The sequence below is a fragment of the Actinia tenebrosa genome, unplaced genomic scaffold, assembly GCF_029948245.1.
Source record: "Actinia tenebrosa isolate PJP-AT-01 unplaced genomic scaffold, QUT_ActTen_1.0 PGA_scaffold9__36_contigs__length_13948895, whole genome shotgun sequence".
Lineage (NCBI taxonomy): Eukaryota > Metazoa > Cnidaria > Anthozoa > Actiniaria > Actiniidae > Actinia > Actinia tenebrosa.
The window spans coordinates 5,283,804-5,302,081 of NW_028292586.1; the positions used below are offsets into that span (position 1 = coordinate 5,283,804).

An 18,278-nucleotide genomic window follows, 5' to 3' on the forward strand; every position below is an offset into this window, starting at 1 on the left:
GACTGGATCATATGCGAGTTGAGTTTTTTGATGTGTTGCTCTCTCTCGAGGGTTTTCTCTGGGTTCTCCGGTTTCCTTCCTCCGTAAAAATCAACATGTGGGTTGAGTGATGTATGTTGTATAAAAATATAAAAAGTAGTGGAAGTGCGTGTGGAGGGAACCTCACGGAATAGCCCCGTGCGAATACGTTTTATGCGTACGCGGCATAGCACTATCATCCTGTGCTTGAAGCCATTCCGATTAAAAAAGTCCAGCAGCTCACATCGTGTTAACCTGGACTGCAAGACTTCGACTATCTTTAGCATGATGCCCAGCAAAGCACACCCAGTAGGAATCAGTTTAAATGTAGTCTGAACGCAGCCGAACGTAATTATCTACGAGAAAAGTCCGGCTGTACGACGCAGGTAGATAAGGTGAAATGTCGCGAATTCGAACTGCGACAATCCAAATATCCACCCCGTAATGACCAGTTGACGAGCGCTGTATATCGGTTTACACCTTACGGGCGTATTCATATTCTGAAATGTTTTCCCATTTCAGAAGATGTGTCATCCTCTTGAGCCATAAGATTTTGAATCCATGATATTTATGTGTCTCATTGCGCGCAACTGATAAAACTGTCTGAAATGGGAAAACGTTACGCCCGTTACGTAGTTTTCGTACTACTGTACAAAAAACGGTGCAGCATGCGTGCCTTGCCGCGACCATGATATTTTCTAGAATTTTTATTGAGGGATTTATCTCTCGCGTCGCGCAATGTGGTGGGCAGTGCCGTGAAGTTGGCGTGACTGTGTCTGTGTCCGTGCCGAAATCGTGCCGCGTTTCGGGAATGGAAAGCAAATTTCTTTTTGGCGAATGCATTGCCGTGTCACGACCGTGTTCGTGCCGTGAGCTTTTCACAGTCATATGAAAACTGCTCTACAGAGGCTATAGTTTCTTGCATTTGTCCGTTTGTCAGCCAGCTTAGCGCAGTGACACTCCACGAGGTTTTCCACTCACACTGTTTTCAACAACCAGCAAGTGTTGACCCCCAAAGCCGTCAATAGGTAACGCAATGAGATGATGCTGATTGCACTACCTAACAAATCATTCACTGAACGACTGAAGATGATTGATTTTTGAATCCAAAGAGCCTGTTGATCTAAAGAAATGTTTCATTTCAGGCAGACTCCGCCTCACGGACCTCGCGGGGCCGGGGTTTGATCGATTATGCGAACAGGGTTCCCATCAACTGAATGGACTATTGATGTATCCTCTCGTCTTAGATGTATCATCTTGCAGTGCATCGGGTAACACACTCCTACCGACATCTTTATTGGGTTCCTAATGTGTGGCTCGTAGGTTAGGAAACAAAGAAACCCAACTTCTCGCCATTCTCTTGAGAAATTTGGACTATCTTTAACAGACACCGACTTCTAATCATTGGGCATGAATGTGAGGAATTACTCCAACCAAGAAAGAGAGGTCTTTATCTAGAGGTCTTTGCACGGATCTTCGTGTTGAAAGTCTCATAAAGAACTTGTTTACACGGCTGGAGAATTTCCAGCTTCGATCTCGCGAGATTCCGCTTGGCAATTGCTTTCTGCTCATAGAGATATCATTCATAATCCAAAACGATTCTGGAACGACCAAGATTTACAAGTTTATTGCAACGACATAAGTTTAAAGATTCTACCAGGACAATAGCTTGAGGGAAAACAATTTCAAAATGGACTATTACAAAGCTTTTGTGTTTCTTTGTGTAAATAGTATTGTTCTAAGCAAAACTGGAGCCCAAAACGGGATTCCCGAAGGAGCAGCGACTCTCGCTTTTGTCTTTGATACGACTGGAAGTATGTACGACGATCTTGTTCAAGTACGTGCAAGAGCCTCTAAAATCTTAGCGGAAAGCTTAAAGCAGAGTGTGAAGCCGTTGTACAACTATGCATTGGTCCCGTTCCACGACCCGGGTAAGTACTACTTAGGGGAAAAACTGAGTGCGAATTGTTTTTAATTGTATTATTTGTCTCTGTCAATGTCGTTTAAGGGTCAATTCCTACGCATAGGAATTAGGATTTAAATATTGGGTGTTATTTTTACTAAGCTTCGGTTCTCTGTGCTTTCATTTCGTGGTCCAGCCATTTGTTTACTCAACTAAAAGGTTAAACCTTCTCTTTCCTTCTTCACCCGGTCTTTCTTGCCGTACCGTATTTAGACACCGCAAACATAAACAACCAAAAAACATTATATTCTCATTGTTGCTCATAATCTTGAATTTCAACGCGTGTGTGATTTGACATGGTGTTCTTCCTGCTCGTGTTTAGTTACAGATATTTGGCTCGTTTTCTTTGATAGGATTTGTATTGATACAATATTCCAAGTGTTCTGATAGCACTGGTATCATCTTGCACACACACCGCTAATGGCTTTCCTCCATGTGTTCCTTCTCTGTTTATTATCCAAGCTAGGACTCTAGTTTCACCACAAATACTAAGCCGTCCATGGCAAGGACTAAAGGTCGACTTTGACCTGTTTTTTTGATGCTACAAATACGACAAATACGACCACACTCTAGTGAAGAAAGAAGTACACAATACAGATCATAAATATTTTCAACAACTCTGTCATCTGTAGATAATTAGCAGCTTATAGTATGACGTACACGCGATTGTTAAGATTCGCATTTCCTTTGCTGAGAAAGCGATAAACATCTCCAATTTGCTAAGGCTTGGTTATATCAATCTTTTAAGATTGCACTTGTCTTGGTTACGAATCTCTTTGAACACAATAAGATAACAGGAAAGACGGAAAGTTGCACATAAGACAAAGGCTTCATTGAAAAACTCAAAAACAGAAACCTCCCACTTGGAAACGGTTCAGTCAACTTTTGATTAAAATCTTAACCTTTAAATGACTCTGTTTCCAAGTGCGAGATTTCTGTTTTTGAGTCAGTTTTGAATGAAGCCTTTGTCTTCTGTGCAACTTTCTGCCTTTCCTGTTATCTTTGTGCTCAAAGACATTTGTAATCTAGACAAGTTCTGAAGTATCGTTTCAACTTGATTACAGTGCTAATCTCTCTCACCTGCTTCTCTCTTAAAGCAACAAACATATTCGCGGGTTTTTTGCTTGGTGAGTTGGCGCGCGCGCTTGAAGGCACGAGGTACAACCACTTGAACTTAATCCTGGAAGTGTTTGCCAAAACGACACCTGACGAGAGATGAGCTTGCGCTGTAGAATTTTTTCTCTTTTTATGAGATTCAAGGGCGGCGTAGTGGTAATTCTCATCTCTGGAATCTCAAGTTAGATTTTGAACCCGACATCACGTATTTCTCCGGGCCTTCTGGTTTTCCTCTCTCCATTAAACCAAACAAGCTAGAAATGACCAGGCAAGAGGTTGTTTCAGGGTTCGACACAATTAGAAAGTTTTCTCCTAGTTGCGCACGCACTTATCTGAGCCTAAAAAAATTAGACGGGCCAAAGCGAAACCGGAGGTTCGGCGATGAAAATAAGCAGTTAATTTTTGGACGTTTCACAGTGATAAGGTACTGACAGAGATCGAGGGGGTATAATAACAGGCGCGACGGACAAACCAACAAACCCCTAGTCCTGTTTTGAGCTCCCCAGCTGGCGAGGAAGGATTGGCAACAGTCTCCCGCATTAAATTTGTATAATCAAGATTATCAACTGAACGATTGCCAGACAGCGCAGAAAGCCCTACACTTTGCATGATAGTAATCCTTTCTATCCCAACATTTGCTAGTGCGAAGGGGAAATAATAGCAGAATCTTAGTACGTTCTTATGGCGTGTCAAACTGGAGTCGCAAGTCGCACTAATTATCCACTGGCAGACGTTCGTTAGCTCGCTGGTGGTATAAATATTGACAAAGTGGGACTTAAAACTAAGCAAGAGGGAAAGCAACGCTAAGTCTACAAGCATCATTTCAATTGCGCAAGTATTCGGCTGCTTTTGCGTGATGCTTCATTATTGAGAAGAATCTACCAAGATGAGAATCATAAGATGCAGAGCCAAAAGCTCAGAACATTGCGTTCTTGGTAATACGCAAGAAGCGTCAAACGTTGTGCATGACAAATACGCTTAGTGGCAACAGCGTCTAATCTCATTGCATGACAACGAGGTTTAGCTAACAGAGTGTCGAAGCTTATTGCATGACAACGAGGTTTGGTGGATATTGTGTCGAAGCTCATTGCATGAAAACGAGGTTTAGTGAACAGATCGTCGAAGCTCATTGCTTGACAACGAGGTTTTGTGCACAGAGCCTCGAAGCTCATTGCATGACAACGAGGTTAGTGCAAGGAGCGCTGAAGCTCATTGCATGACATCGAGGCTTACTTGCTTAGATGTTAAACTTGGTGTTTCACAACGAGGCTTAGTGGCCACGACAGGTTAAGTGCTAGAACGCGTGTCCCAAGCGTCATTTTCCATTCTTAACACACCATTAAAATAGTTCATAACTAGAGTTGATTCCTTCAAAATCATTCTCTTGGCGGCTTTTCTCACCTTCAGATCTTCTGATATATATACACCATTATAGTCAGTGCAAAATCTGAGATCTGTTTTCTTTAAGATCGTAATTAAAGTATCTTGACCTCATAAAAAGTTCACGTCCAAAATCGGGGATTTATGTGGATTAACTCCTGTACAAGGTATTAGTGGACGACAATCTTTATTTTCTACCGATCAAAGGGAATTCATTGCGCAAATCAAGAAGCACTCCACCACTAACTCGAGGTCAACCACGATGAATGCGTGTAAAATGCGCCTTCGAATTCCGGAGGTGCGCAAAAAGTTCGGTACATTTAGAAATAAAAGACGCACACCAAATTATAACTTCAGAATTAAAAATCACCTACCACGCACGTATTTCTGGCCTCAAATATGCAACTCGACCAAATAAAACTGTCATAACCTTTACATTTTATCGATACGCTGAAAAAAACCTCTGGGCTGACCCCATTTTTTTCTTCTTTTTCTATAATTCTCATACACTGATGTATATATTAACTCTAACACACAGTTTCAACAGTGTATTCGATGGATTTTACGTCGCGGTACATTAATTCGGTGATTAATGTTCTAATAATAATTAATCCGTTGATAAGTTAAGCTCTTCAAGAGCGCGCACTTAATCCATAACAATTAATATGTATATCTGTTTTTACTCAAGAGAGGAGTTGTTACTAAAATAGACGTATGTGGACATTTTAATTAATAATCGTTGAGCCGCATTACTTGTTGACAGAGAATGGTGTAATGAATCTTTAGAAGATAGTAAAAAGACGTTGGAAGGAATTTGGTTAATGCATAGATGACCTATTTTCCACCTAGGAGCTGTCGGGCTGTCACTATTGTATACTGGTCGTCTTAATCTTGAAAATGAAAGAGAAGTTAGAGAGAAAGATCGATGTGCTATAGGGTCTGGTTGGGTTACTTATCTAAGTAACTCTTCTTCTTATCCTCCTCCTCCTCCTCCTCCTCCTCCTTCTCCTCCTTCTTCTTCTTCTTCTTCTTCTTCTCCTTCTTCTTTGTCTTCTTCTTCTTTATCTTCTTCTTTTTCAACTTCATCATCATCTTCCTCTCCTTCTCATGCTTCTAGTTCTTCTTTATCTTCTTCTTCTTTATCTTCTTCCTCTTTATCTTCTTCCTCTTTATCTTCTTCCTCGTTCTCTTTCTCTCTCTTGTTTTCTATTTAACTCCGTTGCATTCATCTTCTTCCAACCAATGACATTTTCCCGCACAAGCCTTACAAACACCAACCCATGCGTAGTTTGAATAAGTGCGCCAACTTTATTACAAATATTTCCGATAATTTTTTTCACACATCTCTGCCTATATCACTTTTTTACGGGCCTTTCTAGGTCTAAACTCGCTTACCAAAAAGCCAGTCTAAACCCGTGACAAACGCGCAGTACAGATATACTGTGCGCAAAACTAGTGCATATATGCTACATCTTTGAAGTCGTTGATTTGTTAGGAGTTAGCACATCATTTGAGCAGCTTTTGCAAAGACGGACGTGACGGACGCTACTCTATATTAAAACACGTTTTTATGCTCTTGACGAGGACTCGTATCATATCCCCAAAAACCCCTTACGAGGTCAGGAATAGATCCAACCTCCGCCTTTAATTCACTTGGGATTTCTTGAAGTGGAGTGCCAGCATCTTCTAATTAAGCACGATATCTGATTAAACCATCACATTTTAACGATACTCTGAAAGACCTGAAACAAACTCGGGGCTGATCAAAGTCAGGGCATGGCTAACTCACAGATCGGATCGGAATTTAGAGTGTCAGGTTTTGCAAAGCAAGGAAAACCGGACAACCCGAATGCATTTTGCTGCCCCCAGTTTTTACCTTATTTTTACAGCCCGCCTTCCAATCTTATAGAGGAATGAAGACTAACTCTGCGCGCGCATAATGTAGATTCTCTTTTCGTGGGCCTTGATCACGATGGCGCGAAAGCAAGGGTGCGCGCGCTTTTCGCGCGTCTTTTGTATTTCATAATCAAGGCCAAAAACAACTTCTAGAATCTTGGTACTCAATATAAATTCGTTGGAGAGGTTGATTGAGCATCGGACTTTCGTGCGGGCAACTAAAAGATTGAATTAGAACTTAAGTTTTGAGGAAGAAGGAAAACGGGTGAACCTGGAGAAAACCCTCGAATGAAGGGAGAGACCTAACAAACTCTGTTTTTATATTTGACTCCGAATGTAATGTATTTACCACTCCTGGGTGGACGGCGTAATGCCTTACAGGTTTTGCAAACCATTTGATAAGGAATTAGAATTTAGGAGTTGATTTTTGTGGAGGGAGGAAAAACCCTCAAAGCACAGGAAAGAACTAACAAACAACTAACTGAATCTGGGAATCAAACCCAAGAACCCTAAAGTGAAAGGCAAGTGCTCTACTGCCACACCACCCTTGATTCCCTCTAGAATAACCAAGGCTTTTATTTGATTTTTTTCTTGTTTTGATAGATGTTGGTCCGGCTACCATCACTACAGATGCCAAACTCTTCCAGCGTCACCTGGATGAGTTGTACGTACAAGGTGGTGGAGACTGCCCAGAGATGTCCATCACTGCTATCTTGCTTGCCTTGGAGATCAGTTTACCAGGGTCGTTTATTTATGTCTTTACGGACGCTCAGGCTAAAGATTTTGACGTTACGGAGAAAGTGCTTAAGCTCATCCAACAGAAACAAAGCCAGGTGAGTTAGAGCTCAAGCAAACCTCTCTGCATAATAAAAGGAAAATAATGTGTTTCGTTGTATTCTTGAGTCTGTAGTCACAGAGGTGTTACTACAGAGGTGTTAACCCGAAGAGATAAGGGACTATTAACACTAGATTAAAAGGACCATTAGATAACTGAGGGGGAGGGGAGGGGAAGGCTGCATAAATCCAAAAAAAATAAAGAGCAAGCACATAACCAACTAAAAAGTATCGCACAATCTCTCATTTCAGTAAAAAAAAATATCGAGCAAACAAAACAAAAAATGCGTGCAGGGGTTTTTACGAAAAAATAAATATCGTGCAGAATAACTGCCCAATTATCTAATGTTCCATCCCTTGTGATCGATAAACAGGTGATCTTCATTCTTACTGGCGACTGCCACAACAAGACAATAGACCCAGATTTTTCCACCTACAAGCTGATATCAGCAACAAGCAATGGCCAAGTCTTTAACTTAAAGAAAAAAGATGTGAACCAGGTTTTGAGGTTCGTCGAGAAATCCGTACGAGCAAATAAAGTCAACCTTCTGTCAATAGATATTCACGAGGCTTCTCCAAGAACCTTTGCTATTCCAGTTGACTCTACTCTTGAGAGAGTAACGGTGTCCTTAAGTGGACAAGATGCGAACCTCGTGATCAGGGACCCTGATGGCGTCATCATTACCCAGGCAACGGGATTACAGAAACTGCTGTCATTGAAGACAGCGGTTAGTGTTGCAGTGCGCAGGCCTAGAGCTGGGATATGGAATGTGACTGTGGAATGTAGTGGTGGTTTTACTCTTAGGGTCACTGGTTTAAGCCCAGTTACTTTCATGTATGGATTCTCCTTGACTGTGGTGGACCAAATGCGCAATCTTCTAAGGAGACCTGCTGCAGGTGAGAGGAATAAAGAAAGGAAGGAAGGAAGGAAGGAAGGAAGGAAGGAAGGAAGGAAGGAAGGAAGGAAGGAGCGAAGGAGCGAAGGAGCGAAGGAGCGAAGGAGCGAAGGAGCGAAGGAGCGAAGGAGCGAAGGAGCGAAGGAGCGAAGGAGCGAAGGAGCGAAGGAACGAAGGAACGAATGAACGAAGGATGGAGGGATGGAAGGAACGAAGGAACGAAGGAACGAAGGAACGAAGGAACGAAGGAACGAAGGAACGAAGGAACGAAGGAATGAAGGAAGATGGAAGATGGAGAAAGAAAAAAAATGATAAAAAAAGAAAGAAAAAGAAAAAATGAAGGGAATGAACGAAGGAGAGAAAGAAAGAGAGAGAAAGAAGAATGAATGAATGAATGAATGAAAAAACGAAAAAGTAAATGAGACAAAGAGAATTAATTAATTAATTGATAAAGAATGAATGAACACTGATACAAACGAGAAACAAAGACCGAATGATATTAAGGGAATAAAGAAATTGTATTAATTTTTTTTCCCGTTTGTCTCCAGGACTGCGTAACTTCGCAGTGGTAAAAGTGGAAGGTCTCGCTGTACCTGGCTCAGTAAACAGGGCACAACTCCTTGACCTTCAAGGAAAGATTGTCAGGGAGGTTCTGTTTGTACCTCGTCTTGACGATCAGTTCACCTTCGACTGGATGGACTTTGTGGCTCCACCGGGGCTGTTTTACATTCGTATTGTAGGACGGGACAGGAAGGGACATGTATTTCATCGATGTAGTGCGAGTGCAATCAGTGCTATCTTACCAGGTTGGTGGATTATAAATAGACCGGTGGGTAGACAAGGTTACAGATGGAAAGACGGGCGGATGGATGATTGGGATGGCATGGCATGGCATGGGCTAAGATGGATAGATAGAATGAAAAAATGGATCGATTGGATGGGTGGATGATTGAATGCATGAATGAGACGGGGGGGGATTGAGAGGATGGATTGCACGGGATGGATAAGATGGATAGATGATTGAATGCATAAATGAGATGGGATGGGTGGAAGGACGGACGGACGGACGGATAGATAAATGAGTGGCATCGGAATTTGTAAACTTTTGAATGGAATGGATGAAAGGATAGATAGAAAGAGATGGATGGATGGAATAGATGAATAGACGAGATGCTCAGCACCATTAAGGCATGGCTCTTTTGAGGAAGTGATGGAAAATCAGTTATTTATTCATATCTTTGACAGTTTACTATGAATCTTTCCCAAATTTGGCTCGTAGTAGTAATTCTTCAAGGCAAGCAATTACCGCATATCTGTTACCATGGAAACCAGGTCACGTGACCACAAGGCCGCCATCTTGGATTTTTTAAACAAATCGTTTGTAGTCGTATTGAAACTACTTCAAAAGTCCTGAAAATCCATATTCCTCTTTATATTTGCAATACCTATATGGATCTAATTGGATATCTTGGAAATTATATTAAGTTTAATTTTTAGAATATTTTTAATTTTTTGGAAAATACAGAAAATATTCTAAAAATTAAACTTAATATAATTTCCAAGATATCCAATTAGATCCATATAGGTATTGCAAATATAAAAAGGAATATGGATTTTCAGGACTTTTGAAGTAGTTTCAATGCGACTACAAACGATTTGTTTAAAAATCCAAGATGGCGGTCTTGTGGTCACGTGACTTAGTTTCCATGGTAACCAAGGCTCTAAGGTTCCTTCTTTTCACAAAAGACATTAACTTGCCAAGTTTGGGGAAGATTCGTAGAAAACTGACTATGATATAGCCAAACAGTTTTTCATCTGAGAGCCATGCCTTAATGATACTGAGTGGATGGGATATGAGAGAGGGAAGAAGGATAGGACGTGACGGAATGAGGTGGATGCATGGATGGATTGTTGAATAGGTAGATGGATTGGTGCATGTCTAAATAATTCTAGATGAACGAACGAATAGATGAATGTGCCTTTTCTCTTAGCAAGGCTAATCATATATATATAATCTTTCTAATCCCCTAGAGGCTCCAAAAGTCACAGCCGCAGAGTTACGCGAGGTTCTGGTTGGTTCCCCAATTACTTTAGTCTGTGAAGTACAAAGTGAAACCCTTTTCAGCTCCCAATGGAGCAAAGGACTTGAATCACTCGATGCTGTCAGCACAGGCATCGGGGTCGTCAACATAACGCACTCAATTGTATCCGCATCTACCGCCAGCGATGGAATCTACACATGTTTTGCGAGTAATGTGGGCGGAAGTGGATCCGCAACTACAAGACTTGTTGTGAAAGGTAAAATATCTCGAAAAATGAATGGATTTATAAAGGGAGTATGTTGATAGATAGATAGAGTGAGATTACTAAACTATTATTTTGACTTTTATATATATATATATATTTTTTTTTTTTTTTTCCCCTCGAGTTAGATGCTTTAAGCTTTTTTTAGATGGAAGTCATTTAACCCGTGAAATAAAAAAAATACTAGTCAACGTGTAATAGTCAAAAAGACAAAAGAAAACAATGGAATTAGGGTCTACTAATGTGTATTAGTCTAATATCTCATTCACGGGTTTAATGACTTCACTCTATTTGCAATGTTTTTATTTGTGTATTATACACAAAAAATGCACAATCTTACTATCAGTAACTGTTTTAAATTTAGAACTATTTTTTCTAATTTTTCTTTGCCATCCTTCCAGTCCCAAGGCCAGTCGTAATCCAAAGAGATGAAGTCCGCCTCACTGTACAAGGTGGAGACACGATGGTACTGCGATGCACGACAGACAAAAGTTTCCCTTCAAAAATCGAATGGTACAAGGATGGTCAGAAGATTCAAAATACTACGCATGCGCAACAGTGGACTAATGGATCTCTGTTTCTGGATATCAGAGGAAGACAGGATGCGGGGAGGTATCGGTGTATAGCGAAGAGTGATGTGGGACAAATTGCAAGAACAACTATACTTAGCGTGAATGGTAATAAGCTAGAGATATACCTTTGAATTGATATGTGTTGATTATTGTTCATCTGCGTATGCTTGGCCAATTTTTCCAGTTATTTTTTTAAATTTTAATTTTTTTTTTTTTTTTGATTTCTATTTTCTTCCTTTCAATACTTTAAAAAATTCTCCTTTTAAACTGACAATATCTCCTCAATGACACCTTTAATTTAATTCGCAAATCTGCATCACGAAAAAGCTACTAGACGCAATCTTAATTGTGCATGCGCACGTGTAAACATAAATCACGGGTAGCTTCTCAAAATGGGTCCCACATTGAAAGGATATATTATAGGTTCTTAGTCATTTTGGATACGGGCTAAAAATTGGGTGTGCTGGTCATAGCAAGGGGTTAATCATCTACGGTCTAGGGGCCGACTAACCTCTCCCTTAGGCTTCGGCCGAGCTTCCTGATCAGTCTGTAAATCCAGTGATAGCGGTGTCGGGGCCGAAATCTCCGGCGTAGCCGTAAATGCTTCGCGCTGCCATACGACGGTTCAGCACTCGATGTCTGGAAGTATGGTCCTAATTTAATTTTTCAATAAAAATAAAACAAAAGTAATCCCCAAAACCAATGTTTCTATTAAGGTGGCTCGACCCCCTCACGCTTGACCGCTACCTTCCACTTTTGGAACGCTAGTGCATAAACGTCTTTTATCCGATTGCAAAACTTTTTTGCACATAAGTCACATAAAGATTGAATTAATATTTGATGCAATTTTTAGTGAGATCGGACGTCATAACACGTGATTATGATGAAATATTTGTTTTCGTTTAGAAAATAAATTTAGCCTTGCAGAGCGTTCAACACTAAAATGCTTCGTACCACATAATTATATACTGGATGCCTCCATTTGTGGGGATTTTTGAAAAAATCTATCATCTAGCTAATTATGAGATATTTGAGATTCTTTAAATATAGTGCATAATCTACTTCAAAACTAAACAATAGATTTCATACGGCCGAAATTAATATTTCAGAGCTATATATTCACAAAAGTTATTGCTCATTTAGTTTTACTCTGTATCTAGTTTTAAAAGGAACATTTTGAAGGTAATCGACTTATGCGATTTTGTGAAAACGTATAGTGCAGAAGACGGGGTAAACATTTGATGCGCACTTTTCATCGCAGTTTTCTAGTCAATCTTACTAGATCTTCCATTATTCTAAAATTCGCTGATCATTTCTCTCAAAATTACGTCAGGATACAAATTTGAACTTAAACTAATATTACACAAAATTGCAAGACTATTGAACTCATTTAAAGCGATCTAAAGCGAACGAGAAATACAGAAAACATTGATCGTTTTCCAACGATTTGATGCTCTGGGAATTCTATTGTTTGCTAATGGTCATAACATCAAATTCTTTCGCACCATGCACGGTCTCATCTCGCTTGGCTGCTTTCCGATTTACTCCCGAAGTATGGTTCTTTATCTAAACTCAAAAGTCTTGCTCGCTTCTTTCTTGAAGTTCTAATTTGAGGCATGTTCGCCGATTCTATTCACTGACACTGACAAAGTACATCATGACAAACGTCCCACGTTTGAATAAAAAAAACAACCGTTTGTCACCAAACTTCGGGGGTAAATCGGAAAGCAGCCAAGCGAGATGAGACCGTGCATGGTGCGAAAGAATTTGATGTTATGATCATTAGCAAACAATAGAATTCCCAGAGCATCATATCGTTGGAAAACGATCAATGTTTTCTGTATTTCTCGTTCGCTTTAGATCGCTTTAAATGAGTTCAATAGTCTTGCAATTTTGTGTAATATTAGTTTAAGTTCAAATTTGTATCCTGACGTAATTTTGAGAGAAATGACCAGCGAATTTTAGAATAATAGAAGATCTAGTAAGATTGACTAGAAAACTGCGATGAAAAGTGCGCATCAAATGTTTACCCCGTCTTCTGCACTATACGTTTTCACAAAATCGCATAAGTCGATTACCTTCAAAATGTTCCTTTTAAAACTAGACACAGAGTAAAACTAAATGAGCAATGACTTTTGTGAATATATAACTCTGAAATATTAATTTCGGCCGTATGAAATCTATTGTTTAGTTTTGAAGTAGATTATGCACTATATTTAAAGAATCTCAAATATCTCATAATTAGCTAGATGATAGATTTTTTCAAAAATCCCCACAAATGGAGGCATCTAGTATATAATTATGTGGTACGAAGCATTTTAGTGTTGAACGCTCTGCAAGGCTAAATTTATTTTCTAAACGAAATCAAATATTTCATCATAATCACGTGTTATGACGTCCGATCTCATAAAAAACTGTATCAAACATTAATTCAATCTTTATGTGACTTATGTGCAAAAAAGTTTTGCAATCGGATAAAAGACGTTTATGCACTAGCGTTCCAAAAGTGGAAGGTAGCGGTCAAGCGTGAGGGGGTCGAGCCACCTTAACTTATGTCAATATGGAAACTCTAAAGAATTCGAAGTGCGCATGCGCTTTTGATGTTGCTCCCAGTTTTTCTACGGCCACAATCAATAAACGAAAGTTGACAATTTCAACGGAAAATAAAATGGAATGAATTTTTTACTTTTCAGAGTTACCATTCGTAGTCATCGATACCTCTACGAAGAATTTCCAACAAGGCGAAGAAATCCAGTGCGCATGTCTAGTAAAAGGTTTCCCTGAGCCCTCAGTCGTATGGAATAAAGATGGCAAGCGGTTGACTTCCAGTTCTTCAATAAAAATAACAGATGACTACGTGCTTAAGATAAAGAATGCAAAACCTTCTGATGCAGGGAGGTACGAGTGTGTGGCGTGGAATAGTATTGGACAAAGTAGAGCTGTGGTTAATCTACGACACACAGGTATTGTAATTTAAACCAAGTTTAAATAGAGCTTTTTCGAAATCGTAAAATGAATATTCACTACATCATATCAAACAATGAGTGTCTCTCTTTCCCGGTCTTAAAAAAAGGGACTGGGGAGAAGCTTGGTTTTTTTTTCGTATTTTTTGTAGTTTTTTCTTGTTTTTCGTCTTCGCCAAGCTCGTAAATGTCTCTCAGCCGTTTCTCCAGCCACGAACACGCTTGTCCGCCATCTTTGACCTCAGGGTAAAGACCCGCAATCCAAATATGGAATTATATGATTCCATATATGGAGTGACCTTTCTCAACTCCAACTTTGACACTAATATATGGAGCAAAACTTGATATGATTCATTTACTCAGGGTTAGCCTCATTTTAACCTCAAAATATTCACAAACACTAACGGTTAAGTAAAGAAAACCTTTGAAATTCGACGGACCTTTACAGAAACACATAAATATTCTGCACAAAATCGAGGTCAACCCTGCGAAAATCAATCTTTAGTCAATGAACACTGCGGTATTTTACGAATTTGAGGGAGGACTGCACAAAAAGCTAACAAGACTATTACGTTTTCAGTTCCACCATCGGTCTATATAAATAAAGAAGAAATCTTGGCCCGAGTAGGTGATTCAGTTACCCTTGAGTGCCGGGCAAATGGCCAACCCAAACCACAAATCCAGTGGTACAAAGGCCGGTATGCTGTCCTACCGTCCAGGAGAATAGCAACAAGCAGTAGGGGTCACTTGATCATTAATGCCGTACAGCGCAGTGATACGGGATTTTACACCTGTGTAGCACTGAATATAGTTGGGTCAGACTCCATTACAGTGTCTTTCAGTGTACAAGGTAAGAAACAAAAAAACGTATAAAATATTTGAAATATGACACGCGAACTGATTGGCTGGCTACTGTGTTTATATTAGAGGACAGAGACACGCTTGCGCAAAGTCGTTCAAAAATATTTTATAAGAAGCAATGTAAAAAAAACTATAACCACTTTGGGCGAGGTTATACGAAGGATGGATAGCGCTGTGCGACGAATAAATCTTATCCAGTGGAAAGAATTATTGGACAACAGCATCGTCTTATCCACTTGATAAGGATTTATCCATTGGATAGGGCTATCCACAATAAGTACAACCGGCCCTGGGAGCTGTGGAGCACTCGAGAAGCAAGAAAAACTTTCGGCTACGGCGCTTGTTCCTAAGCTTGCTTTTCTCGTGCTCCCTCGGCTCCTAGCGTGTATGTATCACAGTACAGAGACATGCGCGCGGGTTTTGTATTCCTTAAACGAAGAAATATACAATGTCGGTATAGTATATTTCATCTCATTTCATCTGATTTCTGTTTATTTCTTTTGTTTTTATCACTTTCCTTCTTTTATTTTCCCCTTCATAAACACGACTCATCAACGACTCCACCATCTTTTCTTTCTTCAGTACCTCCCCGTGTGACAGTAGAAAGAAGTAAAATATACCTCCCCCCAGGGGGAAGCACCTCCGTCCAATGCCTCGCTGTTGGCATACCACCCCCTGTAGTCAACTGGAACAAGAACAAAGTGTCTCTTGGACCGGATGGTCGGGTTTATGCCAACGATGCAGGGGAGCTTATCATTCAAAATGCCGTCTCGGGAGACGCTGGAACGTACGAGTGCATTGCCAGGAGTGTCGGGGGATCTACTACCGTCCCTGTTAAAGTTACTGTCGGAGGTAAAGAACGGGACGAGACGGGACGGGACGGGACGGGACGGGACGGGACGAGACGGGACGGGACGAGACGGGACGGGACGGGAAAAAAATCTCGACTATTATTTGGTTTACTTATGTCTTGTAAAGGACCATGCTTTGTCCACTCATGTATTGTAAAGGGCTATTGTTTTGAAGAAAGCTTTGTCCACTTATGTCTTGTAAAGGGCTATTGTTTTGAAGAAAGCTTTGTCCACTTATTTCTTGTTAAGGGCTATTGTTTTAAAGGATGGTTTACAATGGATATATTCTTTTTTTAGGCGCTCCGTATATTTCCAAATCACTAAAAGACAAAGCTGTCACAATCGGCGAAAATGTCACTTTTCACTGTGATGTCCAAGGGGCACCTATTCCTAAGGTGTCCTGGCGCAACACTATGGGAATGGTCACCGTTAACAAGAACCCTAGGTATAGTGTCCCATCCTATGGGGCCTTGAAGATAGTTAGCGTCCAAGTCAAAGACGCAGGAAGATACACGTGTATTGCTGAGAACGAGTTTGGTCGTATCAGGGCATCTGCTGTATTGATTTTGATCGGTCTAAGTAAGTAAGTTCTTGGTCCTTTCATAATGGTACATCAAATTGCAAGAACAAAAAACAAAAAAAAAACAAAAAAAAAAAAAAACAAAAAAAGAAAAGAAAAGAAAAGAAAAAAAAAAGAAAAGAAAATAATTAGAAATATTGTTTTACATTTCGATTCCTAGATTGTTGAGAATAACTGTTTTAGTATAGTTGACAAGGTAATATCAAAAACGTCAGTCTATACCTTCTTAAGAGTGAAATAATTACTCCTTTTTTGCTTAAAAAATAATTAATTCCTATTTTTTATCTTTTTATTTTTTATATGAAAACGTTCCTGCAATTAGGTGTATCTATAAATAAACGTTATGAATCTCGAGTTTTGATTGGTTGGAAGAGCGCGATTTATGAAAGCACACAGCACGATCGCGCACTTTCTATTTCATCATTCATGCCATACTAAAGAAGATAACTTGTAATGGATAAAAACATTACTCCAAAAGTGAAAATTCTAAGGGCAAAAGTTGAATAAAAATAATCCTTTTTTTTTTTTTTCAGGTCCTCCGACTATTTCCAAGGACGTTAAAGATTCCATCACAGCCATATCCGGGCAGTCGGCAAAAATCCCCTGCAATGCCCGGGGTATACCGGCCCCTACCATAACTTGGACCAAGGATGGCTTCTCTATTGGCAAGGATGACTCTAGGTTCATGATCACTTCAGATGGGAGTTTGGTTATCAAGAAAGTGACATCTTTAGATACGGGTCTTTATACTTGTACCGCTGTTAATACTGCGGGTTCTGATACTCGTACATTCTCCGTTTTTATTCAAGGTATTTTTTTTGTCATTCATCTGTCCGTTTGTTTAACAATCCACTTAATTATAATTCTTTGTATCCATCCCGTTCATCTATCTATCCCGTCTCATACATACATACATACATACATACATACATACATACATACATACATACATACATACATACATACATACATACATACATACATACATACATACATACATACATACATACATACATACATACATACATACATACATACATCTTTCCTTCCTTCCTTCCTTCCTTCCTTCCTTCCTTTCTTCCTTCCTTTCTTCCTTCCTTCCTTCCTTCCTTTCTTCCTTTCTTCCTTTCTTCCTTTCTTCCTTTCTTTCTTTCTTCCTTTCTTCCTTTCTTCCTTTCTTCCTTTCTTCCATCCATCCATCCATCCATCCATCCATCCGTCCGTCCGTCCGTCCGTCCGTCCGTCCGTCCGACATACTTCATAATTTCCTAGCACTCTGCGCTATTATTTCATCACAACAATGCGCACGGGTTCAGATAAGATAATTCAACTTCTTATTAATGTACACTATTTCAACACTTTCAGTCCCTCCCCGAATAATCACCCCACCACGTGACATGGTAGTCAAAACAGGTGACGTCATAACTTTGGAATGTATCGCCAGTGGATTTCCTCTGCCGCGAATCACGTGGCAATTAAACAACGTCACCTTATCGTTCAACCAATCAATAATAAGTATCCACATCAGCGGTGCTCGTAGTGGCGGGAATTATCGATGTGTCGCTAGTAGTGCTGCTGGGGAAGATGTTGCGACTTCTACTGTGAATGTCATTGGTGAGTAGACATCTTTTTTAATACTTCCTCGAATTATCGTCCCCCTGAAACAACCTCTTCGTATGGCATGGCTTACTCACAGATAGAAACTCAAACAAACTCTAACTCAAATAATCTCTGGGCTGATCTAAGTCAGGGCATGACTAACACAGATAGAACCCTGAATCAACCTCTGGGCTGATCTAAGTCAGGGTATGGCTAACTCACAGATAGAACCCTGAAACAACCTCTGTGTTGATCTAAGTCAGGGCATGGCTAACTCACAGATTAAACCCTGAAACAACCTCTGGGCTGATGTAAGTCAGGGCACGGTTAACTCACAGCTTGACATCCTGAAACAACCTCTGGGCTGATCTAAGTCAGAGCACGACTAACTCACAGATAGAACCCTGAAACAACCTCTGGGCTGATGTAAGTCAGGGCATGGCTA

At 40.1% G+C, this 18,278-nt stretch overlaps 1 protein-coding gene across 2 annotated transcripts in view; it reads left to right on the plus strand.

The window, feature by feature from the left end:
* The first annotated feature begins 1,163 nt into the window (after nt 1-1,163).
* The window catches only part of LOC116293014 (hemicentin-1), a 32,471-nt gene continuing 15,356 nt past the window's right edge, over nt 1,164-18,278 (plus strand). The window contains exons 1-12 of one of the 2 annotated variants that reach the window (XM_089024679.1): nt 1,164-1,949; nt 6,977-7,206; nt 7,582-8,104; nt 8,652-8,909; nt 10,135-10,401; nt 10,809-11,084; nt 13,673-13,942; nt 14,523-14,792; nt 15,386-15,655; nt 15,952-16,233; nt 16,768-17,043; nt 17,600-17,848. In XM_089024679.1, the coding sequence (XP_088880805.1) occupies nt 1,709-1,949; nt 6,977-7,206; nt 7,582-8,104; nt 8,652-8,909; nt 10,135-10,401; nt 10,809-11,084; nt 13,673-13,942; nt 14,523-14,792; nt 15,386-15,655; nt 15,952-16,233; nt 16,768-17,043; nt 17,600-17,848 (3,412 nt within the window). In that variant the 5' untranslated portion in view covers nt 1,164-1,708. The remainder of the gene's footprint in view (nt 1,950-6,976; nt 7,207-7,581; nt 8,105-8,651; nt 8,910-10,134; nt 10,402-10,808; nt 11,085-13,672; nt 13,943-14,522; nt 14,793-15,385; nt 15,656-15,951; nt 16,234-16,767; nt 17,044-17,599; nt 17,849-18,278) is intronic. The other variant, XM_089024678.1, reaches the window with a different exon arrangement.